The sequence below is a fragment of the Cinclus cinclus genome, chromosome 21 (genome assembly GCF_963662255.1).
Source record: "Cinclus cinclus chromosome 21, bCinCin1.1, whole genome shotgun sequence".
NCBI classification, from domain to species: Eukaryota; Metazoa; Chordata; class Aves; order Passeriformes; family Cinclidae; genus Cinclus; species Cinclus cinclus.
The window spans coordinates 2,732,642-2,758,727 of NC_085066.1; the positions used below are offsets into that span (position 1 = coordinate 2,732,642).

Consider the following 26,086-nt stretch of genomic DNA (forward strand, 5'->3'; position numbering starts at 1 on the left):
TGAGCAGATTCTGCTGCAGCCAGAGCATTGCACTTGTTGAGTGACTGGTTGATTGTGAGTACCGTGTAGTAATGGTAGGAAATAGCTGAGAAAAATCAATGCAAGTGCGTTTAATGCAGGATTGGCTAAAGCAGACCACTGCTGGACAAAAACATCAGCTTCTCTATCAGTCTTTTACTAAATCTCTATCTTGTCCTTAAAGAGCTGTACTTCTACCCTGATACGTAATCCAGATCCCTGCTGTTTTAATTGGATTCTAATCTTTCTTTCAGAAAACTCTGTATGGCTAAAAATTATGAAACTGGCTTTATAGATCTGTTTTTGAATGAAAGTATGATTGTTATCATATGTGTAGGTTGATCCGTGATGAATCCATCAGTCTCTAGGCAGAAAAAATTTCACTTACCTTTCTGCTGGGTTTTTCCTCTATGGTAACTTCTAAAATTAGGCTCAATGATCCTGACAAATAACAGAAGTTTACGGTATGCAAATCACATAATTATTAACCAGTTTTTGCCATTTCTAGTTTATCAAAAGCACAGAGAATATCTTCAAATGTTATTTCACAGACCAGCATTATCTTTAAATTAAGTATTTGGTGTGTAAAAAATAATGCTGTTATCAACTGGATTACTGAAATCAGTTCAGAACTTCTAACAGCTGAGAACAGATGTGATATTGATTGCTTTTTTGTGATGCTTTCATTAGTTACTAAATTCAGGAAGCCTTGCCATGACCCAACACATCTCAGTTGATGTTTAGCTGCCCACAGAGGGGTTTGTAAGGCAGATGCTCTTTGGAGGAACCAATTATCTTCAGGAATACCAAAAAAGAATATTTCAGTATTTTTGAAACACTGTCAAATTTGGTAACTAATGGTATGAGCTATGTAATAGTCAAGTGCACTCCTTATGGATTCTAAATAATAAATGTGTCCAAGATTACTAAACAGAGGTACCACACTCTATATATTATGAAAGTACCCGTGAATAAGATTTTTCTCTTCACCAGTTTCAGTGAAATGTATACATTTTTAGACATTTTTGACTGTTGTTTTTTATGTTGCAATGATTAATGAAACATGAATAAAATGGAACCTGCATGGGCAGGGGGAAAAAAACAACTCAGGAATTTCAGAATTTCTCTTACTGATAGAAAAATTGCTTTTTTGTTATAGAAACAGTGACACTTCTTGAAACATTTGTCAAACTCCTGTGCCAATTGATCAGTTTATAAGGCCCACAGGCAAATGTATATTTATTTTTATATAGCCAAATTTAATCTGTTTGTGCTGCTTCTAGATACAATACAAACCCTACAGAAAACAACTTCATAAATGGGTGATATATAAGGTGCATTGTAAAAGAGTTTTCTGTGCTTGATATTTCTTACATGCTTCAAGGTTCCTCTAATGCATTATTTCATATGTAAGAATATTTTTCAGAAATGAGGCAGAATTCATTCCAAAGCTTGGCATATCTGTGGAGGCCCAACTTCCTCTGAGTTGTTCAGTTGCAGAGAATTATGATCAAATTCTTCTAAATTCTTCCTGTTGCAGAATGTCTAAATTTCTTTGTCCTCAACTGGCAGCAAATTACAAAAGAAACCACCCGTAGATTTTATATAATAGAGCTCCAACTAGTCTGAAAGATGACAATAATAGATTTTTCTAAAGTCACCAACTCTTAATTTCCCTGCCCTGTAAGCTGACCTGGTTTTTTGTCTCTGAAGTTCGTGTACGGGGATACAGCTGTCACTCAGATGACATTCCTGCGCCTCCTGTCCAAGGAAGCTTCCCAGAACATCACCTACCTTTGTAGAAACAGCGTTGGGTACATGGATGACCAGACAAAGAACCTGAAAAAAGCTGTGGTTCTGAAAGGGGCCAATGACCTGGAGATCAAGGCAGAGGGAAACAGCCGCTTCAGATACACTGTTCTGCACGACAGTTGTTCTGTGAGTCTGGGGGTTTTGCTTTTTGCTGGGGAGGAAAAAGACTTCTGTTCCTTTGCACTTCTGTCTTGTATTAAAAAAAAACTAAACAAAACAAAAAAAAAACCCCTCGCACAAAGAAGTAATTAAAATGCTGCAGGATTTTATAATGAATTGTAGAAGTAACTGATCAAACAGGGTTTTTTGCTATAATTCTAGCTTCACATAACAGAAGTCTGCACTATTTAGAGGCTGTTTGCAAATTCCTTCTTAGAGAGCACACTGAGGTACATATCTTGGCATTCTCCATTTCCCAGTACTTGTTTAGCTCTGAGTGGAATTGCACAAACTGGTGAGATAACACAAAGTTTTGGCTGCCAGATGGGCAAGAATATTGTAGCAGTTCTGTGGAGGAAACTCACTGGTACTAGGACTGAGCTGGAAAGGAAAACTCTCCCTAAAGTTTCCTGGTGGGCACAGAAACCAGCAAGTAGTAGATTTTTCATGTTTAAAAGCAGTTTCAGCCAAGACCAACATAGTGGCAAGTATTCCTAAATCTAGTCTTGCACCTGAAGTAAGTCAAGTACTCTCTGTGCTTTAAAGCAAGCCCACAGTTATGGGTGAAGGCACATATTGTTAACAAGAATTTCATAGCAAAAGAGAAAGATCAACCCTGAGGTGTCAGTCTGATAGATCTGCTCACTAGAGACATTTCAGAATAACCTAGGTGCAGTGCAGACAGTGCTGCTCAGGGCATTGCTCAGCAAAGGTGCAGTGACACCCTCCAGCACGATCAGACAACTGACTCACCAGCTGCACTTCAGGCTGGTTTGGACACGAGCTCTGGCCTAATTTTTAATTCATTTTTCTTCTTCTATTTCCTCTAGAAACGTAATGGGAATGTGGGCAAGACTGTTTTTGAGTACAGAACACAGAACGTGGCACGCTTGCCCATCATCGATATTGCACCGGTGGACGTTGGCAGCACCGACCAGGAATTTGGAATTGAAATTGGGCCAGTTTGCTTTGTGTAAGAGCAAGGGGGGAATATACCACAGTACCCAGCAACAGCAGCAATTCAACATGAACTTAGACTGATTGAAGTTAATCCTGAGACTCTTGAAGTAATGGCTGATATTGGATCAGCATTGTATATACAGCTCTTTCTGAATGCCCGGCCTCCTTTTGAATATTTATTTTACTTACAAACCTTCTGTTTTCAATGATTGAAACCAACTTTTTAGTACAATTTTAAGAGGATTGATGACCACCTCCTAAAAGTAATATGAATCCTTTCCCTCGGTTTTGTTTCAAATTATTTTGACATTTCCAGGTATTCAAAATAGATAGGTTTAATGTGGAACTATGTAAAGCTCTAATGATTATTTCTTTTGCTTTGATGTGTACTGAATAACAGAAAAGTAGAGCACTTTTGTGAACCTTTGGCTATATTTCAATCATACCTACTCCCTCCACCCCAGTTTGTGTTCCTGTGGTTGCCATTCACAGAAATCTGTGTCTTTTGTAGAAGAATATCACTTCAGACAACACCATCTTAATTTGGCATTGTTTTTCTTGCACTTTTCTATGTAAGTCTTCTCAGAAGAGTGATCCATAGCCATGGTTAATTTATGAAGTAAAAATATTACTGGGGTAAATATGAGTTTTCAGTAGGGGTGTCCCATATCTTAACTTTTAAGGCTAGATTTCACTTCTCAATGTATCTATGTAATTCCATTAAATTATCCTTAATCTTCAAAATGCATCTTAAACCCAATACTTGTTGATTTTCCAATATTTGCCCATCTAAGAAGCCATTACATATGAAATTATACAGATGTCTTTTATATGGTGCCAATTTCTGTGTGTTGCAGACCGTTCACATGTATGCCAGATCAATTGCTAATAAAGAAACTTCAGAAATTCCTTGGTTTTAGCTGACATCCAGACATGCATCATCATTAATCTGATTTACTGGCCTTGAGCTGTCAAGGCAGGAAAGTTCCATCGTTTCTTAGCATGAGCTACCTCATCTCTGGAAGTTGGGATGCAATTAATATTCCTGGTTTTATTTTAGATATTGAAAGGTGCTATGCTTCTGTTGTTATTTCAAGATAGGAGATAGGCAGGGCAAAAAATAAAAAAGCAACAAAGTGATGGTGCTAAATGACTCTAGAAGGCTGGTGAAATAAAGATGCCTACTGTCAATGTCATGCTCAGAGTTTAGCCTACAGTGTTTGAGAGAACAATGTTACAGTGCATTTATTTGTTGGTCATTCAGTATATAGAATGTTTTGTACCTCCAACATGCTTTATTTTGTAAAGTATGTGGGTACAAACTTACTTAGATTTTTTGTTTCTTTACTGCATCTGTGCTCTCCACGTTTTTTTTGTTTGTTCCTTAAAAAAAAAAAAAAAAATAAACAGCTGGGGCTCTCCCTAAAGAAATTCATGCACATAGCTTTTTTCATGTATCTTTGCAAAGCATTTAATTAAATACATGCTTCTCGCTATGTAAGTGGTTTCCTTTTTGTAAAACTCCTTCCAGTGTGTTCATTCCATATCAGTTCATTCCCAGGAAATTAAAAACAGAAGTATTTAATTGTTGTTTGGTTGCTCTTCGCATAAATCATTTGCAAGGCATTGTGAAATACTTTGAAGATAGGAGTATTTGTAAAGTACCTTCTGTGTCAGTTTTTACAGGTAGGTGTCAATTGTATGAGGGAAATCAGCAGGCCTAGAAAAGCTGCCTAAATAATATTGTTTGAGACTCCAGAGAAAATTTTTATTCAAGAATGAAACGTGATTTGGTCAATACCAATTTGGCCATAGTGGCAGTGGGAGTTAACAGTGATAGGAGACTTTTTTTTTTTTTTTTTTTTTTTTAAAACTGCCTATGCAGGAACTTTATGATTTCTTTCCTACTGGCTTGAATCAATTTCTATAAATATGTGACTCAGGGGTTACTTTACCATACTGGCTCCTAGAGAAGTTTTAGATAACATTAATATTTGGAGGATAGGTTTATGTTTGGAATTCAGTTTTAATCTCTAATTTAAGTATTATAATCAATGTTTGGTATAAATAGTTTGTAAGGTTGTTGAAGGAGAAGAGTATTTGATGAGGAAAAATACCTTTTCTTTTCTAGTCTCTTTTTACATCTCTATCTCCATATGAAGTGTGCAGTATTTCCTCAGCCAGGTGCCTTGAGCACTGGAAAAGAGCCGTAACTAGAGAGCAATCTGAGGTAATATTCTGTAAAAACCAGGGCTGGGGAACCACTGAAGGAGAGTCTGCTTTGAAGTGCAAACTCTCAGGTAATTAACTGAGGAGTCTGTAATGCAAGTGGTTGGAAATTCTCATCTCTTGACTGTCTTTAGAGCATACACCTCTTTCCCCATTAATGCATTCCCCAAAGTATTGTAGAATTATATTAGGAAGGAAAAAACAAAAAAGTGTGTGTGTGCCTCATCCAGGCACCATGGCATAGTCTCATGCAAACACGGCTTTAATTTCATGAACCTAGAATGAATGAGCCAATAATTTGTAATTTATGAAGTAGCAATAAGTAAATGCCAGCTATAACATTTAGTGAAGTCTTGTCTTAGAGACAAATACCTTCAAAAATGGTAGAAAAAAAGGCACTTCAGAGTGATTAAAATAATAGAGGGATTACAGCAATACAGTCTGGGTCACTGCATTTCAATTAAATTTGAGGTACAAAAGTTGGTTCTGTTTCCCATAACTGACCTGTCCTCAGGGAGAAACAAACCCCAGAACTTCCAGCACTGACAGACACCTTCTCTTGGTTTCTCCAAAGCAGTAATGCAATATTTGTTTGGCAACAATTCATTAAAAGCTAATCTAGAAATTAAATTCCCAAACTCCTTCCTTGCCTTGCTAGCTTCCCTGTGGCTATGATAAATAACCAGCTCTAAGTCTTCAGCACTAAAAAGGTTCTGTAGAGCACCAGCAGTACTACAGTAGAAGAATGTACCAAGCAACACAGAAAGCTAACAAAGAAAATGTCATGGCATTACAGCTGGAACAAACCCAACCAAAGCCCACAGAACAGCAAGAAAATGGAAGATTTTTTTCTTCTCTGTAAAGGCAAGTACAAGTCTAAAAACAGTTTAAAAGCAAAAAGCACTATTTTTCTTGTTGTTGTAGAGTACTGTTGTAAGAGCGCCTGTGGCTTTCTTTTATCTCCCATAACTGCCTGAGACTGAGCACAGTAAGTGGGCTGGTGAACACTCACATAATTTATGGATATTTTAATTACTTTTTCAGGAAATGCAGGCTATACTGAAGGTTTAATACTCTGGAGGATTCCAGAAAGAGAAAAACAATTGCAAAAGCAAAAATAAATGGAAATTTAATGAAGGAAAAAAAATCCCCTGCAAGTTTGCGAATATCATAGAGAAAAACAAGGTAAAAATTAGAGCATTAGATGGTTTCAAAATCATGAAAAAAGTTAAAACTAAATCAGCAGTTCAGTATCTGAAATAGAAATGCCTCAGAAACTGTGTACCCATAGACAGATTTTATTGTGAATTTGGTTCTCATTCCTGTGAGGCAATTATTGGATAATATCTTCAGGATCAGTAAAAGAGAAAAAAACCAGTTTATGCTTTTTCTAAAAGCCAGAGGAGAAAGGGCACAAACTTCCTTCAAACAGAGGAACTGATCTTTGAAAAATCATGGTGCTGCCAGAGCTGTGTCCTGCCTTGTTTGTTTGTTTGAACAAAGGCACAAATAGTAAAATTAAAATAAAAGAAGTCAGTTTTATGAAACAACAAGAAATTTTATTAAGATATTTTATTATGTGTCTCTGTAAGGAATAGACCAACAACCATATAAAAGCTTACAAAGATGGTTAACCTTCAACACTATAAATGTGTTAACGTGACAGAAGAAATTCACAATTTTGCATCTTTATTGACTTTTACAAGTGCAGGGAGCAAATTCTCAACTATGACATGCCAATGACAATCTTTGATAGGAGACATTTACAATTCTTTAAATCCTTTTCCGTTTTGGTTTTTTGAGCAAGTCGATAACCCTGACTTGCAGAGTTAGGAGTGAAAAATACATTAGCACCATCATATTAGTCTTTTACACTTCCCTAATTTTAGTGGTCTTGACCAGCAATGACAGGAAAGTAGAGAAGCACCTTTGACAACAGGATACAATCCAACAATAAAATTATGGTGACTACTGACATTAAGGTATTAAACTCTTAAGATGAACTGTACCTTTCACAGCTAATCAGTACAGAAATAGAAAATTTTATACCAAACAAATCCACAGAATTGACCACTGGGTCGAATGCATTTTGATTGATTTGACTGATTTTTGGTTTCACTCATCAGACACATCCCAGTTTCTGTCCATGTTGAGGTAGTTGAAACAGGGAGGTCGTTGTAGCTTTATGGACTGCATCTTGGAAAGAAGGGTAAACTTTGGTACTGGGAGCAATCAGTGCTTTGGAAATTGGCTAACATTCAACTAATAGAACACAGTGTTGTTTTATTAAGTGTTGAAGTTTTTATTATAGCACCACGGAGACATGTTTTGAAGATGGAATTTGGTAAAAAAAATAGAGCAAAAAAAAAAAGCATTTTTACTGTATTTTGTGTAATAGCAAAAAACAAAACAAAACAAACAACCCTTGATATCAAATTGATTTTTCCCCCAGAAATTTTGTTAATAAATAACTGGGATACAGATGGGCACCTGTACTAGCTGACAAGGCTGAAACAAAGGAGCACAGTTGGAGTGTGAATCTGTTTGCTGGGGTTTCAGAAAAAGCAGGATTTTGGATTTATAAGAAGCAGACTGGGCCAATGTCCACGCCAAATTCCTGATCAGGACCACCAATATCCAATGGTGCAATATCAACCACTGGCAACCTCATTGTCTTGCGTGTCCTGTATTCGAAAACTGTTTTACCCCACTCACCAGTGTGTTTCTGTGGAATTAAACAGAAAGGAAAAAAATATTAGAGACATGAGTGCTGGCCTATGTGGCCATCATCCCACAGGTTATCACATTTCAGATTTCCTATTTCTGTAGTGACAAACCCTCTCAGCCTGTTGAAGACTGGTTGCTGTCTCTGTGGAAGTGAGCCCAGGAGGGAGAACTTGTGGACAGCGTTAGTATTGTCCATTTGTTACTGAAAAGGCTGCAGGTCTTGTCAGACCAACACACTCAGGGATGCTCCTGCTCCCCTCCAGTACTTTCTGCTGCACTGACAAGGTGCAGGGAAGAAATGCTGGATCTGCAAATTGACTTTACCCCTTCCCGTAACCAGAGCCCACGGCTTCAACCAGCTAGCCTTGGTTTGGTATGATTAGTTTTAGAGTTGGCAGGGGATGGATCAAAACTTGGTGACTGTGACTCCCGTGGCACTGACTCTAAAGCAAGGAGATAGCTGTAAAGCACAGATTTAAATGGAAGCAGACCTCACTTCCTACAGGAATGGCACTTCTGGTGCACTGAATCTATATTCCTCCTACTAGCTGTAGCTGTGTCCTTTCCTTACCCAGGCCATGCAAAGCTCTCTCTTCCTTTATTATGGGTCTAGTCCTCTAGAGGGAATTAATTAACTACAACACTGAATTCCTGTTTACTTACAGTGCAGCCATCTTCCAGAACAGCATATGTGAATTTGCTGTTTCCTTCAGCCTTGATCTCACTTTCTGTAGAGCTCATGAGTTTCAGAGCTTTTTTAACATTGCCACTGTCGTGGTCCATGTAGGCAATGCTGTTCTTGCAGTGGTAGGTGATGTTCTGGGAGGCACGGCTGGACAGGATGCGCAGGAAGGCCAGCTGCACTTCAGAGACATCCTCTGGAAGCTCAGGGTCCCCATAGCTGAACTGCAGGGTACCAACACAGACAAGAGGGTTTGTTCACTCATGTCTAGGCTCAACCTGCATCATGATTTTTTCACATACTACTGGTCTCATTCATTCTAATTTCAGAATTTGTTTTTAGGATGTTGCGATGCACAGTCTGGGCTGTTAACTGTGCCCATGTCTCACCTGGAAGCCTCCATTCATAGACTCTCCAAACCAAATGTGTTTCTTTCCACTGCTTGCACTGGTCCACCAGTTTTTCCTTGGCACAGTGCTGGGGTTAGCATTGAGGCAGGTCTCACCAGTTTCCATATTGCAGTAGACTTTAATAGCATCCATCTTGCAGCCTTGGTTAGGATCAACCCAGTACTCTCCTAGAGGCAAGGGAAAATGTTAAATGTTAATATATTTGGAGAGGAATCTGGCTGCATGATGGTAAAGCTTATTTCTTTGCCAGGTTTCTGAGCCAAATCAGGAAATGTATTAATTTTGACAGAAGAGATGCCACAGAAAATAAGATGCTATAAAAAGATACTGAGTTCATGTGAATTCTGTAAGAGGACTGAAATATGAAAATTTAGAACTTGTAATTTTTTTTCCCCCTAAAATTTTTTAAACATATGTTCACTTCTAAGGAGCGAAGTCAAATATATATTCTGCATAAGTGCACAGTTAATTAATGTTTAAAATTGTTTTTACGTTTATCATCTTTTTCATGACGTTTGTTTGAAAAAAAGTCAATTTTTTATGGAAGACATCCACATTTAAATACTCGAGTTAAAGAAACCAAAAAACCAAAACAATCCCTAAGCCCTGGTACCACTGGTGAAAATAAACTCTAAACATACCACTCTTGAGCTCGGGATGGCAGAATTTCAGGTCTCTGCAGTTACGAGCTGGATTCTTCCGGGACCCATCAGGACTAATGATGTTTTCAATCTGGTTGTTAATTGATTTCATGGAAGATATGATGTCACCCAGATTGATATCATTCTCCTTGGGCTCATCTCGATATTCATACCCGTAGGAAATTGGACCTTTCTCACCAGCACCCAGGGCAGCTGCACCACCACCACAACATGGACCAGGAGGACCAGAAGGACCAGGAAGACCAGGCTGCCCTGGTGGACCCTAAAAACATAGTGAACAGGTTAAAGCTAAAACTCTGTGTGGGCCCTCATCTTAAAAAAAATAAGCTTTATTTTCTTATAATTGTAGTTTTTTCCTCTCATTTTGTCAAGTTTGACTGTCTTTATGTCTGGCCTTTGAGAAGGAACCCTTTCCACTAAAACCCAGAGGATGACCATTTCCTGGCTTGAGGAGGTGACTGTGTTGGTGACGCCTTTGCAGCTGTGGCCTCTCTGGAGCAGTCTAGGAAGCCCATTCCATGGCTTCCATTCCCTCCCAAAGGGAGCCTGTGCTCCACAGGGAGGAGGAGATCCTGTTGTACACAGAAAAATCAGTGATCAGCTGAGACCAACACAGCGCATCAGTCGTTACACTAAACTGGTTTTGGATTTAGCCTTGGTAGCTAGATACCTCCTGCCACAAATCTTGTCCATGAAATAGAGAGTTTCTGAGGGAGATATTTAAATAGTTGAGCATCCTGTGTTTCATGAACATTCCCAAAGGTTTTCCTGTGTGAGTTTGCACCATTTACTTACGGCAGGGCCGCTTTCACCTCTGGTACCACGGGGGCCAGGAGGACCAATTGGACCTGGGTAGCCACTGGTACCATCTTTTCCAGGTGGGCCAGCTGGTCCTGGGGGACCCTAGAACAAGAAAGAACACAAACGATACGTTTATCAGATAATTCAGAACTACTTTGTGAGGTATTTCAATTATTTCTGTATGATTTATCAGGTATTTATTCTTTCTTCAGCTGCTATCTTTGAAGATGGCCAATTAAAATTTATGTCTGTATCTATGTATATATTAACTAAAACGTCTGAATTTGCCTTGAAATTAGGCTGAGTAAGAAGTTTTTCTTACCCTTGCACCTGAAGCTCCTGGACCTCCAATTGCACCTTGTGGACCCAGGGGACCCTATGAAAAAAGGAAAAGTCAGTCATACACCTCCTGGTAATATCTGGATGTGCCTTAAATAAAGACACTGAAAACATCATCAAGATTATACAAAACATATCCTTATATAAAGGGTATGTCAGATATGAGAGAATGGTGGCCATTCTTTAATCAGAAAAAATACTGAATGTTCTCTAACATGTTTTCATCTAGAGATGTGTTTTCCAAAATGCAAGAAAGCCAACTGACACCAATGGGCTTTGGATGAACTCTTATATTCATGAGACTACTTAGCTATAGCCAAAATATTGCAGTTTTAATAATATTACCAGTAATGTTATTTAAATAAATTGTCAAACATTCATGATTTCAAATTCACTTACAGATTTGCTCTATGTGTGCACTGCAAAGAACTAAGCCATTTGCTTAAAAGCTATCGATCATCAAATGAGAATTTATCAGTTTTTTTCTCACGTGTTAGACTCCAGGTTCTATTGTGCTGTTGAATATGTTGGTATTGGTGCCATCTTTGGTATGTTAATTGAGTGAGCTTTGGTTTCTTGATTCTCACTTGTGTCATGAGGAGTATTTGTAGGTTTTTTTTCAGAATTAATCCCTTCTTAAATATTTACTGGTCATAAATACCTATGGCGTGCATGTTTATTCTTGTCCTTCAATTATCTTAGATGTGTTCAAATGGTAAGGCATATTTACAATTCAGTTTACAATTTCCTGCCCATTTTGCTCTAGTATTACTTTCTATGAAAGCTCCATGGCAGAAGAGAGGTGTCTGGACTCTGAGTAGCTTTACTTGTCTGTCTAGGATAGATTTCTAACAGACATAGACATTTCAACCCCTACTTCTCTCTTTCCCGATTAAATCAGGAATAGACTGATTATATTATAAATGAGTATTTAAGAAGTTTTTATTGAAAGGGTAGTAGTAAACTCATCTTTACTTCCTAACAGCTTCTTCCAGTTCTTTAGTTATGCTTATGTCAGGTTGAGTCCGGGAATCTGGATCTTGAAACACCTGACAATCAAATTTACATAGATTCCCGTCAAATTAGCTAAGGTTAATTAGGTACCTGGGGCTTAGACGCAGAAAATAAGATCAGCTGTAATTCCCAATCCAATACAAAATACTCACAGGAGGACCAGGGAGACCGGGGGTACCAGGAAACCCTCTGTGACCCTTTATGCCATTGCTGCCTCGTTCACCAGGTTCACCTTTATCACCACGAGGCCCTTGAGGACCCTGTAGGGGTAGATTTGCAATAAAAGAAGATAGAAGGAGATAAGAGAACTGCCCATGTAACAGAAACAGTGAATGGAGGACATCACAAATGTTTTAGCTATGACTTACGGCAGGACCACGAGCACCAGCAGGACCAGTAGAGCCAGGAGGACCCGGTGGACCCTGTGACATGGTGAGAATGAGAAGGGATGGATCACTTGGAGCTGCCTAGTTCACCTCTTTATTTCCAGATCAGGTGTATATTCACAGCCAGCAGGTATTGGGAAAAAGGGGAAGCTCCACATACACTATACACTAGAATCAGCAAGAATCCTGGCCAGGCCATTTTGGTAGCAATGTCAGCCTTTCTCAGCTGCCCTGATCTGTACACAGGCACTACAGCCCTCGCCTCTCTTGGTGAGGTGCTCAGTGCTCACTCTGCTGGTGTCAGCACTCCTGAGAAATAACTTGAGGGCTTCCAAAGTTACTCCCTTACTCTAAATAAATAACACATTGCTTGTGCTGCATGAGCACCACATGGGATGGAAATTAGGAGAGGGCCTGGTGGGATGATGTACTTTTTGGCATCCTTTGGAGTACGTGAAGCGTGAGCTTAATTTCTGTAAGTTAACAGAACATAAACACTGAGATGTCTTTCCCCTGGATATTTTTATAGAACAGGTTCTTGATGTCAAGGAACTCTGATAGTAACAAAAGGATGACTCTTCAAAACTTCCTCTCTATTCCTGCATGAAATGGACTTTGCATAGGGAGGGTATGTAAATAAGCAGTAACCTGTTTACTTTGGTATTACCTGAAATCCTCTTTCACCAGATTTTCCAGGTGCACCAGCATTGCCTGCAGGTCCAGGGTGGCCAGGGGGTCCTGGAGGGCCAGGAGAGCCATTTTCACCACGGTCACCCTGCAGATAGTAAGGGGTAATAAATACCATGTTTTATAAGAGTATATTCAGTGGAGCACAGGAGGTTCAAGGAACAAATTACACGGCATATACATGACGTGTATTCATGTTTCATTTATTGGGCAGTCCAAGGATACTGGTGATTTCTTACTTTGCCTCCTGGGGATCCGTCACGTCCAGGCAAGCCATCAGAGCCAGGGTTACCCTGCAAAACAGAGCAGCACAGTTTGTTCAAACACTGCATGACCAGCAGACAGCTTGTTTCCCAGTAAACTTGAACAATGCTCATCAAAGACAGAGTTTTCAAGAAGGAAGAGCTCCTGGAGGTGGAGTGGCTCCTAAAAGACCTGCATTATTTTGTAGGCAGTGCAGTCTCGTGCTCCAAGTGAGACAGACAATGTCCCCAGGCAGTGAGGGTCGGCAGGGACAGGAGGCTACACCTTACAGGAGGGCTCAATCTGCCCAGACCCCTGTGCATCAGGCTCCTGAAGGAGGGAGGCGTTGTGAACCTTAAACCCTATTTGTCCCCAGAGTAACTCCCAAGCCAGCAGGGAAATCCCATGCACTCACATCTCTGCCAGGCTCTCCAGGTAAGCCTCTTTGTCCAACAGGACCTTGGGGACCAGGAGCACCGCGTTCTCCCGGGATGCCGTTGGTGCCTGGTTTACCATCTTCACCCTGAACAAAAAGGGAGAGGATTCCATTGCACATAATGGTCTTAGGAGATAACACTGTATTTTTCATCTTATCAACTATGCAGGGATTTTGAAGTGAGGGGCCAATGTGGCTTTGCTGGTTATGAATACACAAAACAAGAGATAAAAGCTTGGCCAAACTGGTTTCTTTTCATTGCTGGTAATATTCATGCAAGGCCATCGAATGGTCCTTATTAATTGACAACTAAGAAATAATAAACAGGTATGTCTCTTCTTATGTGCCCAAAAACAGTGGCCAAAGCTGTTAACAAAAAAAAAAAAATGCTGGTCTATCACTGTATTAGTAATAAAATACAAAACAAGCCTCACACCACCATTTGTGAAGGGAGGTGAGGGTACTTTTCTGTTTGGGTCATAATATTTAAGCAAAAAACATATGGAGAATTATGCAAAGGTAAACAACTAGTGGTAGGTGAGACTATGACTTGGATCTTGTACCCAGGAGGGGTTACAGCCTCCTCTTCATGACCCTCCCAAAGTGTGTAAAGTGGGTAATATACTCCTAGATATATAATATACATAATATAATCTGAAAGACAACCTTACATCCCACAGCAGCTGGATACCAGATATTTTAAAGCCTGAACTTATTCATGTAAACACAAATAACCGTAAATTCTCTCATCTCTGGATTGACAAGCATTAAACCCCCCAATAAGCCCAATGCATTGCTTTTTTGGGTCTCTAAGCTATTTTTAACACTTTGTGCATCTCCAGGCTATTTTTAGCAGCCAGGTTAGGGTTGTGCTAGGGTTGAGGGTGTAGCTGCAGTGAAGGGCTCTCACCTTGGCCCCCGCCATCCCGGGTGGGCCACTGGGGCCACGCAGGCCTGGCAGACCCGTGTTCCCCCGGCCGCCAACGATGCCTTGAGGACCTGGCTCACCTGGTGCCCCCTGTTTGGGAAAAGGTCACTTCAGTCAGTGGCAGCACCTCTAACGTTCCATAGGTGGCTGCTTGCTCTGGGCAGACATAACCCCTGTCTCCTGGTGGAACCGTCCCTGCTGAATGGACACTTACCCTTTCTCCCCGTGCTCCTGGGGGCCCTTTCTCTCCTGGTGCGCCGGGCTCGCCTCTGATTCCAGCAGGTCCTGGACCTCCAGGAGCACCAGAACTGCCGGGGGGTCCGGGAGGCCCATCCTTGCCCGCAGGCCCTACGTTACCAGGGGGACCTGGACTACCCTAAAAACAGTTTTTAAAAGGAAACTGTGAGCTGCACACATGTACTGGCATTGGTCTCATGAAAGCTAGCCAGACCTGAGTCACTGCCTGAAGGCAGATTTAGGGTCCAGCCCCATGCACCCAAATTTGATCTGGTGTTGTAAGAGAATCCTTTCATGCATCACTTTCACAAGTGGTATATTTTTTATCCCTGCTGTCTGGACATACACCTGCACATTTTGAATGCCCAGTGTCTGTAATGCATCCAACACAGGGTACACATTCCTTATCCATGGCTCTACCACAGAAATTGGAAACAGGAGCAGGCCCTTCTGCTTTCTTGAATCACTCCTGCCATATGCCTTTAATATGGTGTCTTGGACACGTGCAGAATGAAATGGCTTTCATTACAATCTTAGCTGAGCCAATGAATGGAAAGAATTGCATTGACCTTAATGGTACCTTAATTAAATTCCTACTTTCTATTCCATACCATAAGGAGTGTAAACTCATTTTTGCAGATTTTTGCCTGAGGTACAATCATCCTATTCAGAATGTTTTTGTATAATATATTTTAACGTATTAATATATGTCTAAATGTACCCATAAAGTAAGACTGAAATAAAAAGGGGATAAACCAACTTACATTGTTACCAGGGGGACCAGGTAGACCACGAGCACCAGGGAAACCAGCTGCACCCTAGAGGAGATCAATACTTTTAGTTGTCATTTTCTGAAGACTGGAAAAACAGGAATAAATTGATTTTTACACACCTGCTGAGTTTAAATTACAGTCATGTTTTATTTGAAACCTGAATTAAATGTCCTGAAAAGGAACAAAAAGTCACAATTTTTTTAAATCTTATTTTTTTTTTTTCAAGGGGAGGCCACTTATTCTCCTTAAACTTGAGTTAAGGGTAAGTAAACATAATAACTATTGAGATAAGCCATTGAAGAGCTTTGGGTCATTGTGTCAAAAGCTCCTTTGGCACCTTATATTAAAATCAATGTAATCCAGATCACTAAAGACTTCAACTTTAATTACTCCTTCTAGAACACTTTAATTATTCTTGAACTGCCAGGTCACTGAAGTTCTTATTTTTCATTGACATCACATTTGTTGCAATAAATAGAGACATTGAGCAGTGACTAAATTGAAGAGATACTCACAGGCCCACCAGGAGATCCACGGTCTCCTTTTATTCCTTGGGGACCAGGTGGACCCTACATGGAAGGAAGCAGATCAAGCAAATGATTTGATAAAGATTAATATTACAGGAAGTGTTAATAAGTTTCAGGGAGTTCATCTCCCTGCACTTGGGCCCAAGGCTGAGGGAGGGCTGAAGAAACCTTTCTCTCCCAACAAGGAGCAGCAAACACTTACTGGGGCTCCAGGACCACCCTGTGGACCTGCTGCTCCAGGGGGTCCAGCCTCTCCTCTCAGACCAGGGGGGCCTCTTTCTCCTTTCCCACCAGGTTCCCCATTTTGGCCCTGTAGAAAAAGTATATTGTTATATTACCACTCAAAAAAGCACATGCTGTGACAAGAAACTCTATCCAGGTGCTCTTCTGAAGGGAATTTAAATATTAAATTAAGTGTGAATGCAGTCAAACTCTACTGCCCTAGCAGTGCAGGAGGGGAAGGACAAAGCCATGTTGCCCTGTGTGTGCCTGAGTACAGAAGAGAAGTGTAGACACTTACTGGGGCTCCAGGGAAACCAGCAGGCCCAGGAAGACCTTGCTCTCCTCGTTCACCCTGTGGAAAACCACACGTCAGCAAGGGAAGATGTTAGAAAGATAAACTTCACTTTAAAAGTTAGAGAATACTGCTATCAAGGCTGCTGAAGTTTCTTTGTCTCACCAGCCTTTGGAGGAAAAACCCAAACATCTAACCCAAAACAACTTCTGCTCCAAAATGCTAAACACAGCTGTTCAGGAATGATCTGATAATTATCTAAAATGTGGCACTTAACTCAGCTACACCTGTATAAACCCTGAGCACAATCCATGGTCTTCATCTGAGATCCCAAAGTGTTAAATATTAAAAAAATAAATACAAGAAAGAGTATTTTTAAAAGTTTACTTAACTTTAAACCAAGATGCACATGCCTGTTGCTCACATTCCTGCCTTTCCCTGTCACCACAGCCCACTGACCCTTTTTCAGTGTTAAAAGCCTGATTTTCTGAAGCCTTTAGTACTTCTAAATCCCAAGAGTCAACAGCAGCTGAATGTGCTTAGTTTATTTCCAACCCAAGCCACATGTATTGCTGATGGGTTTGGTGCAGCACTGATGTCTGCACCAGGCAAGAGGAGCCATGGTGAAGTTACAGAGGAGGGAAGGAAAGTTCTGTCACTTACAGGACCTCCACGGGAGCCCATGGGGCCAGGGGCACCTGCTGGGCCAGTCTCTCCCTGCAAGGAACAAGGATGGTCATGGGGTGTCTGTCTTCTCCTCAGACACCCCCCTGAGACTCCACTGTGCAAACCCCACAGTGAGGAGGCTTTACCTTATCTCCAGGTGGGCCGGCAGGACCAGGAGGACCAATGGGACCTACATTGCCCTAAACAATTATAAAATTATATATTTTGTAACAAAATATGACAGTGTTAACTGCTCTGTTTTGATCAACAGTGTTTATATTTCAGTGTAAACAGATGGACAAGGGTACAGTGCCAAAGTGCATTTGCACACCATGTTTTGGAGTGATGCTCTGAAATCACACCATTTTGCAGTATGAGAATCTCCAACTAAGTGATTATTATTTTTTTTTTCCCAGTACCCAAACCTAATCCAAAACCACCTGAAATTAATAGGTCTCTTTTAATGGTATACAATAGAAGTGACCCATTGCACTAATTTTCAGATAGATAATTGATCCACATTTCTTCAGCACATATTCAGCATCTCCCATAGCCCCCTGACTTATTTCTTTCTTGAAAATTTAAGTCTGAAATAAATTTTTTATATTTCCTCCAATCCAACCAAGCTGCATTTGTATATTTGTCATCCCTCATTACTTTCATGTATATACTGCCTGCAGGTAGTGATTTGATAGATGTAAATATTTCAAGTGTCCATTTTATGTGTATTTGCAATATATATGTATAAATATGTCATATTTTCTAACCCGTAGGAGTATTCTGTATGAGAATATTTACTCCCAATATCTTTTTGTGATTCGTTATAACACCACTCAGGTAGATTCTCTCTTTCATATGATTTCTTTCCCTCTAAAACATTGCTCCAGTCAACTACAATCTTTCTCCAAAACATTCCATTACATTTACCTGAGGAGTGGTAATCACAAAAAAAACTAGTAATTGGGGCTTATTTAGTTTACAAACCCAGTTTTGCACTGCTGGAAACACAATGAGAATCCAACTTTAGCTGTCCTAGATAGTATTATTCACTGTGAGGTTACTCATGTTGTAAGAGCTGGCCGTGTAAAGCTCATGGATAAACGACTGGATGTTTAAATACTCACTCTCTCTCCTCTTGCACCAGGCAGGCCATCAGCACCTTTACCACCAGGTTCTCCCTAAGAAGTTTAAGACAAAATAGTCATGAGCAGAAAGGAAGCAGGAGATGAGCCTGCATGGGGGGAAGGGTCTCATACTGAGGGTCTCTCTACAGCCAGATTTCCTTAATGAAACTGGGGATGGCATTTTGCCCAGTATTCAGCATCAGATACTACATTCTTTGGTGAGAGAAAAACCCCAAAGTGATGCAAAAATAAAGTCCAGGCCAAGTTGTCTTCCTGTGGTATGAACTATTCTCAAAATTAATTAGATTCATTAGAACTGTTTTGATGTACCCATCCTCCAAGAGACCCAGTACAGAAAAATAGTTAGCATGTATTAAACTGAGGGAAAACCCCACCATTTTCAACATCTAGGACCCACATCCCATTGCTAAATCAACAGTACTGCTACACAATCTGCAGCTCTGAAGTCAGGACTAAGTGAAGACATGAGCAAACCCAGCATAAAATCAAAAGTGTGTGTGTGTTACCCTCTCCCCTTTTGGTCCAGGGCTTCCAGAAGCTCCTCTTTCTCCCGGCATTCCCTGTAAGCCAGGCAGTCCTGTGCCTCCAGGGGGACCAGGTGGGCCAGGAGGACCCTAAGGAGTAATAAAAATTAATTAGAAAAAGCAAATTTAACACAAAGGGTAGCAGGATAGCAGAAAAGGAAGAAATTCTGTGGGTACCTTGGCACCTTCTGTACCAGCAGGACCTGGTCCACCTCTTGTTCCAGGAGGTCCTGGAGGACCTTGTGCACCACGTTCTCCTGGGATACCATTTTCACCCTGTGATACAAAATGTGCTATTCTTGGTTTTCAGGCTCATATTTTTGTAATTCATTTATGTCATTACAAAATTTGCTTTATTATTTACCTTAGGGCCTGGGAATCCAGGTCCTCCAATATCACCTTTTGGCCCCTGTTTATGAGAAAATAAATGTAAGTTATCCATGAACTTTACTTAGTACATCTGCATTGCGGTTGGCACCCTGTTTCTCTCCCCTGTTCCCCAAATCAGACTATGCTGCTCTGAGGAGGTGAGAGCTGTCTGAATTTGGAAATACAATTTAGGAAGAACTTCTCATTAATTTTTTGTTACTTAAAAAAAAAAAAAAAGGAATTACTGCTTACTGGTTCTCCAGGCTTTCCATTCTCTCCAGCTGGTCCTGGTCCACCAGGCAAACCCTATATGAAGGAGCAGTATTATCCATGTTACACAGATAAGTTATGCATTTCCATCTTCAGATTTTTGGTTTTGACACAAAGATCAGTGGCCAGCTCATTCCAATCCTTCAGAAAGATGATGCCAATTTGATAGCTACAGGATTTAGGTGACAAAATCTCAGCTAACCACCTGGTTTGCAATGATCTATGATGCAGTAACTTTTGTCAAGTGGTTGGTCTGTTATATTCTATTATATTCAAAATATGATGATATTAGGCACTCCAATGTAAATGCTCAGATGCCTATATTTGTTTTATTTTAAAATTTCGTGCGTTTGTGTTAGTCTATTAAAGAGAATCAGAAAACAATAAGCACACAGCACCTGGAGGCCAGGTGGGCCTGCTGCTCCTGGTTCTCCTCTCTCCCCAGAAGCACCCTAGAATCAAACACATGAGCAAGAAAATCCGTGAACTTGCCTGAGAACACTTCAGCCTATAAACACCTCCACACCACCTTATTGTGACCTGATAATGACATTGGACAAGCTCAAAGACTAATGTATGTTGGTGTTGTGGGATTCAGCAGATACATTTTAACTTGATGGGAGTTTGAAATACCATAAACATTAAAGGAGCAACAATACACTTCTGCTTCAAAAGACCAAGACCTCTAAATTGACTTTCTATTTCAATCTACACCAGGTATACCTGACTGAAGTTTCTCCTCCCAAAGTTTTGAATATTTGTTCATTAAAATAATGGCAAAGAAGAGCTCTTTTATTTGTCTTCATAAAAGGATACTTCATTGTATCTTTAAAATATTTGCCTTCTGCTAAATTCCCAGTGTCTTATCTGTAGCAGCCAGACCCCCATCATTGCCTCGATGGGCCCACCACACTTACAGTAGGTCCTGGAGGACCTGGAAGGCCAACATCACCATTCTTCCCAGCAAGACCCTATTCAAAGACAAAATTAGGCTATTAGAGAGTGATGCCATTTTTGTAAGACCCATCAAGTTATTATCAATATTGTGTCATTATTAAACAAATTATTAGGTAAACTTACAGGTGGTCCAGGTGGTCCACCCGGGCCTCTTTCTCCATTCTTGCCTGGTGCACCCTTAAAAAAAAGACAGACTACATTTGAAATACTTGCTTGTGGTCAGTGGACAACTGTCTAAAGCAGCAGCGTGAGATAGCCCCACTACGGAGCCATTTAGTTTAACATTTGACTCATCAAGCATCAACACAAAAGAAGAGAAATCCCACTGACCTCATTGCCCTTAGGACCAGGGAAACCCATCACACCTGGCTGGCCACGTGGGCCTGGAGGGCCAGGTGGGCCAGAGCGGCCAGATTCACCCTGATTGCCCTGGGATAAGCAAAAAAGAAAGGAAGACATGGCATCAGTGAGGTGGAGTAAAGCAATTCCCAGGACTCTTTAAACATTGAGGGAGGGGGAGACACTGTTCAAAACTCATGATGTGGTTTGCATTGCAACTCGTGTTCCTTCTACTCTGTCTTTCACACAGGATGAAATGACAGAGTTTGCAGGCTGCTGTTACAATGGTACAGCATAAAAACTGCTCTGGCAGTTAAATCAAACAGAGAGGAGCCAACAAATCTGGCTGCGACTAATGTGGATACTGTGGGATGAGGGTAGGGTTGGGTCAGCAGGAGGATTAAGATAAAATATTTGCACAATGTACATACAGGAGGACCAGGTTTCCCATCACTTCCAGGGCTTCCTGGAATTCCGGGCAAACCCTGCAAATTGAAGGAAAAAACCAAACAACTTCAGTTTAAAGTGTACAGTATTAAGTTTCAATTAATAAATATAAATATGTAAATACTACTTGCTTGTTATCATCCTGTTTAATAAAGATTAAAAGTCTTGCTATTTCCCTCATCCCATGAAGGGGGAAAATTGGAGAAAGCAAACAAACTCAGTCTTTATGGGTTTATTGTTTTTTCTGAGGGTTGTATATAAACGAGACAACTAGCACAAAAATTTTCTTTCGTTATGTAGGAAGAAAATTATATTTAGATGGAAAAAAAAAAGGATCAAACAATTCTGACTACACATCTCTACCTGGAAGCAACACAATGTGCAACACTTTTTCATTAACTTGTTTAAATTTCTAAATATTATTTTTGTTGTATTTTAAAATAGTTCCTTCTCATTGCCAATAAAATCTTGTTTAGCTCCCATAGGCCTGCAGTTGGGCTTTTTAATGTCAATATAATTGTCATTAGGAGTTGCTAATTCTTAGTGCAGCTCCCAGAATGCTGTTCCATGTACACTTAGGTGTTGTCACATTCTGTCAGTATTATACAATAGGCCACCTCTGAAATCTTACTGATACGTACTGTAAAAAACTGACCAACAGCTTATTTGCTTTAATTACAAATAAGCCAAAAATAAAATACTTATGTATATTGGAATACTTAAATTTATGTCTAAGTTATTTAAACATTTAAGTCTATTTACAATTATTTTTTTACATAATAATTGAAATATAAACATATTTAAATGAAACCCCCTAAATGCTTAATGTTAGAATTTGCTGGAATGTAAAGAGCCAATGCAGGAAATCACCCAGTGCTAACTGGTATTGAAGGCATTTCTCCTGGCAGGGCCTGGCATGCTCTGGGAGCCTGCTGGGAACGCCCTGACTCCGCACGGTTACCTGTCCCACCGTGAATGGATGACAGCACTGCCTACAGGAGCTCCTGGAAAGGATTTCTAGGTTATTCTCCTCTATCATGTGAGCTCAGTGAGCCACCTCTAACAGAGTTCAGCCCGTTTTCTTGGACATGTCCTGTCTTACTCTCATTCCAGGAAGACCTGGGCCGCCGTCTTGTCCGCGCTCTCCCGCAGGTCCGCTGGGGCCAGGGGGACCTGGGCTGCCACGGTCACCTGCAGGGCCCTGGAGAGAGATGAGGAGATTCACAGCAAGGGAATCAGCAACACATTGAATCTGAAACTGCCCATCCAAATTCACATGGGTTCTCCAACAGTTTGGAGGAATTTTTGGAGGAAGATTTATACCTTTTCACCTGGAAGTCCATTGCTACCGGGTAAGCCACGGAAGCCAGGGGAGCCCTGCCAGGAAAAAGAACAAACTCTGGATCATAGGCAGAATGGCACAGGTAACAGCAACTGGGTTTTCTTCTAAACTATTTACCATTAGACTTCTCATTATGGAAATCAATGGTAAAAAAAAGAAAAAAGATGAAAATGACATGTCACTTTAGTAAGAAGAACTGAAGACTATTTTGTCTTTGATTGTAGTGTTCCTGTTGAAATTACAGCCTGTCCTCCTTTATTTTTAACTGGCCCTGCATCATTATTTATGAGTTTTCTAAAATGCTATAAAAAACCAAAAATCACATTCGGCATTGAGCAATTATTTTCCTGATACTGAGAAGAGCTCTGTTGTATTGTTTTAATATTTATATTTAAAGCCATCTTTATAAAAGAAATTTTAATTATAAATTTCATTTTGCAGCCCTCTTTATATGTTTAGTATGATTAATTAGTTCATTATGCATCTTTGGATTCCTCATAGCTTCAGCAAATATTGCAATCAATTATTAAGTTAGGACTTACAAATAGGTCAGCACAATTACCTTTGTTTCTGATGGGAATGGAAATCTAAAATTTGTAATGGTGTTGCAATTTATTTTGTTGAATAAAAAATTTCGTGTGTTTCTGTGTGAGAATTATTAAATTTTTGTAAAATTACTTAATATAGTAGCCAAAAACCCTGTTTGCGGTTGAAATATTATAACATAGAAGACATTCTGACAATATTGGTGTTATTGATATTGAAGATGTATTAACAACAGAGACATGAACGTAAAGACACCTTGGATGCAGAAGAATTTACATTAATTTCACTTTCTAGAGCAGAAATTATTTAGATTTTTTATTTTTTTTTAACTGAGAAGTAATTTTGAAATTTTGATTATTTGTGTCCTTTGTAGTTCTCATAGTTTATGATTGCTTTTTAGCAAAATTCTTTTGGTAAAACTTCCAGATATATAAGATCACTGTTCTTCTATCTCAAAACCTGAAAGAAATTAATTTATTTCCAACTGAGATAGATCCAAGAGCTGCAATTCAGAGGAGAAACTTGATAAGAATTCTCCCCAGTTCTGTAACCCAGTTTCACATCTGGAATTTGCTGAGAAGACCTATGGAGCCAAATTTCTCCTGGAAGTGTTTTGAACTTCAGAATTTTCTCTCTGTCCTAGCTCCAAAGGTCGTGTAGCACAACTCACCCTTTCTCCAGGGGTACCAGGTACTCCGTTCTGCCCGGGTTCACCATTTGCACCTCTTTTCCCTTCCTCACCAGGAGGCCCAGGAGCACCTGGGGTGCCATTTTCACCCTGGCAACAACAGAAACCAAGCTCAGCAGTGAATTAGAAGTCTCCAAAAAACCAAACACGTTTTGTATGGGGACACATACTTCTTTCAAACTTCGTTGAAAGAAGTCTCTGGGCACATTTTGAAATCACTTACACGCTCGCCTTTTGGGCCTGGATCTCCTTTTGCACCATCCTTACCAGGGTCTCCCTAAAAAATAGAAAATCCCACTAAAATTATGGGTTGCAACTGAGCATCATTCTAGAGCTACTAGATGTACTGAAATACTAGGAAGTAGACATGATATTTCAAATTATTGATTCCTTTTCTTTCTTTAACATTCTGCAAAGAAATCATCATGCATTGGCTGAACCTGTAAGTGGAAGTCATGGGATTTCTTCAAAATCCAGTAAAGGGAAGAATTGATATAATCTTAAACACAGAGTAAAATTTTATGTCTATTCCTGAGCTAATTCAGACATCAAAAATATTATGTTATATATTTCCAAAAATAACTGTCTGTTTTCATTATAAAATAATTTATTAGACAATTTCAAGTGAATAGGTGAAGACCAATGGGGTTTTTTTAATGACATGAGGCTTACTTCCACCCTATTTGTACAACCAGTGTGAATATCATTAGTAACTCACAGGACTGCCTTTCGCCCCAGGGTTTCCACTTGCACCTGGAGGACCTGGAAGGCCACGGCCTCCTGGCAGACCAGGAGCACCAGGAATACCAGAAGGTCCCTGCAGAGAGAGAACAACAGACAGAGATGAAGAGACAACAGCTCTGATGGACACTACCCAGTCTGTAGAGGAGATGAATCCCCCTGCAGACACCCCTGTGAGGGCCCTCTGGCATTTTCTTTGAGATAAGAAAAACTACTTGCTTAGAATGTCTCATGCTAGAAAACATGTAAGCTGTTCTTATCTTTTTAGAGTATTGTTGGTTAGGTTTGGTTCTTTATAATTGGTTGTCCCAAACAAAGAAAGGTAATATAGTTGGTCAAAATGTGTTAACCCTGTTTTCCATTGGTTTACTTGTGATCCCCCCAAACCCTATAAAATTACACGTGTGATCCCCCATCTTTGGATCTGTAGCCTGAGCCCTTCATGGATGATCACAAAGCCTGTGGAAAAAGTCTGAGCTGCTCTCCTGGTCTTTCGATGCCAGCTGGAAAGTACAGGTTTCTGTGAGAAGCCATGAAGCTGAGTGCCTGAAAGGCCAGCGCTCACAAACCTTGGAACTTGCCCCTGCCCAAGAACAACAGGGCAGGGGGACAAGAAAAAGTCACACCAGTCCAAACGGTGACCCTCACCAACACAGCACAGCAATGGCAGTGATGTGAGAAGTACTCACCATTTCACCTTTGTTGCCAGGGCTTCCAGCTCTTCCAGGAGGGCCCTGGAAAAATAAATATCTGGGTAACCAATGCTGGCTGGAGCAGAACAAAGGACTGCTAGGGCTCTGTGAAAAGCAGGTGACACAGTGCCTCTCAGGTCCCAAGTGTTACTGATGTACCTGAGGCCCAGGTGGCCCAGCATGACCCTGAGGACCAGGTTCTCCTCTCTCTCCAGGACTACCACTAGCACCAGCAGGACCAGGAGGACCAGCTTCACCCTACAGAAAAAAAAGAGTACAATGAGAAAATGAAGGCACTTTAGGGATCTCCGGGGCAATCAGCATTAAATTAATGGTTTCTACCACTTAGTGGTGTTCTGTTGTGGCTATTCATGAAGGTGATGAGGATTGGGTTTGTCTATGGCAGCATGTCTGCTCTAGGCTTGCAAACAGTGTAATAGCAGCCAGGAAAAGGAGGGCTCATAAAACAATGGTGTAGAGTGACTTAAGATGTGTAACTGGAGAAAGGACCAAATCCCATGCACTTACGCATCTTTAGTTGAATACCTTAAAGCCTGGAGAGCCTGGAAATCCTGCAGTTCCAGGGGGACCTGGGGGACCCTTAAAAGTGAAAGAAATACCATTAATGCAAAAGGTAAAAGCCATATGGAATCAATCTTAAGTTAAAAAAAGAGAGTCTGATTATGGGATTTTTCTCTGAGTAAGGAAACACCTGGAAAATAGAAAATGTAAATCATGCCATAAAATATGAAATTTGGCTAGTCCTAAAATATCACACCTACATCTTCATTACCCTGACTTTTACATATTCCGCTG

The 26,086-nt window shown here is 40.3% G+C and overlaps 2 protein-coding genes across 2 annotated transcripts in view; one reads left to right on the forward strand and one right to left on the reverse strand.

Annotated features, from left to right (window-relative positions):
- COL5A2 (collagen type V alpha 2 chain) overlaps window positions 1-2,966 on the forward strand; it is a 46,640-nt gene extending 43,674 nt beyond the window's left edge. The window contains exons 53-54 of the mRNA XM_062506633.1: window positions 1,732-1,956; window positions 2,820-2,966. Coding sequence (XP_062362617.1) covers window positions 1,732-1,956; window positions 2,820-2,966 — 372 coding nt within the window. The remainder of the gene's footprint in view (window positions 1-1,731; window positions 1,957-2,819) is intronic.
- Window positions 2,967-7,756: 4,790 nt separating this feature from the next.
- COL3A1 (collagen type III alpha 1 chain) overlaps window positions 7,757-26,086 on the reverse strand; it is a 48,229-nt gene continuing 29,899 nt past the window's right edge. Inside the window, exons 16-52 of the mRNA XM_062506672.1 lie at window positions 25,817-25,870; window positions 25,430-25,528; window positions 25,268-25,312; window positions 24,556-24,654; window positions 24,061-24,114; window positions 23,820-23,927; window positions 22,585-22,638; window positions 22,364-22,462; window positions 21,246-21,299; window positions 20,806-20,904; window positions 20,599-20,652; window positions 20,436-20,489; window positions 19,917-19,970; window positions 19,501-19,554; window positions 19,244-19,288; window positions 19,057-19,155; window positions 18,862-18,969; window positions 18,335-18,388; window positions 17,357-17,410; window positions 17,208-17,261; window positions 16,551-16,604; window positions 16,233-16,340; window positions 16,019-16,072; window positions 15,495-15,548; window positions 14,708-14,869; window positions 14,476-14,583; window positions 13,545-13,652; window positions 13,126-13,179; window positions 12,867-12,974; window positions 12,182-12,235; window positions 11,966-12,073; window positions 10,783-10,836; window positions 10,455-10,562; window positions 9,639-9,921; window positions 8,977-9,164; window positions 8,569-8,811; window positions 7,757-7,903 (exon numbers count right to left, since the gene is read on the reverse strand). Of these exons, the coding sequence (XP_062362656.1) occupies window positions 7,757-7,903; window positions 8,569-8,811; window positions 8,977-9,164; window positions 9,639-9,921; window positions 10,455-10,562; window positions 10,783-10,836; window positions 11,966-12,073; window positions 12,182-12,235; window positions 12,867-12,974; window positions 13,126-13,179; window positions 13,545-13,652; window positions 14,476-14,583; window positions 14,708-14,869; window positions 15,495-15,548; window positions 16,019-16,072; window positions 16,233-16,340; window positions 16,551-16,604; window positions 17,208-17,261; window positions 17,357-17,410; window positions 18,335-18,388; window positions 18,862-18,969; window positions 19,057-19,155; window positions 19,244-19,288; window positions 19,501-19,554; window positions 19,917-19,970; window positions 20,436-20,489; window positions 20,599-20,652; window positions 20,806-20,904; window positions 21,246-21,299; window positions 22,364-22,462; window positions 22,585-22,638; window positions 23,820-23,927; window positions 24,061-24,114; window positions 24,556-24,654; window positions 25,268-25,312; window positions 25,430-25,528; window positions 25,817-25,870 (3,390 nt within the window). The remainder of the gene's footprint in view (window positions 7,904-8,568; window positions 8,812-8,976; window positions 9,165-9,638; window positions 9,922-10,454; window positions 10,563-10,782; window positions 10,837-11,965; window positions 12,074-12,181; window positions 12,236-12,866; window positions 12,975-13,125; window positions 13,180-13,544; window positions 13,653-14,475; window positions 14,584-14,707; window positions 14,870-15,494; window positions 15,549-16,018; window positions 16,073-16,232; window positions 16,341-16,550; window positions 16,605-17,207; window positions 17,262-17,356; window positions 17,411-18,334; window positions 18,389-18,861; window positions 18,970-19,056; window positions 19,156-19,243; window positions 19,289-19,500; window positions 19,555-19,916; window positions 19,971-20,435; window positions 20,490-20,598; window positions 20,653-20,805; window positions 20,905-21,245; window positions 21,300-22,363; window positions 22,463-22,584; window positions 22,639-23,819; window positions 23,928-24,060; window positions 24,115-24,555; window positions 24,655-25,267; window positions 25,313-25,429; window positions 25,529-25,816; window positions 25,871-26,086) is intronic.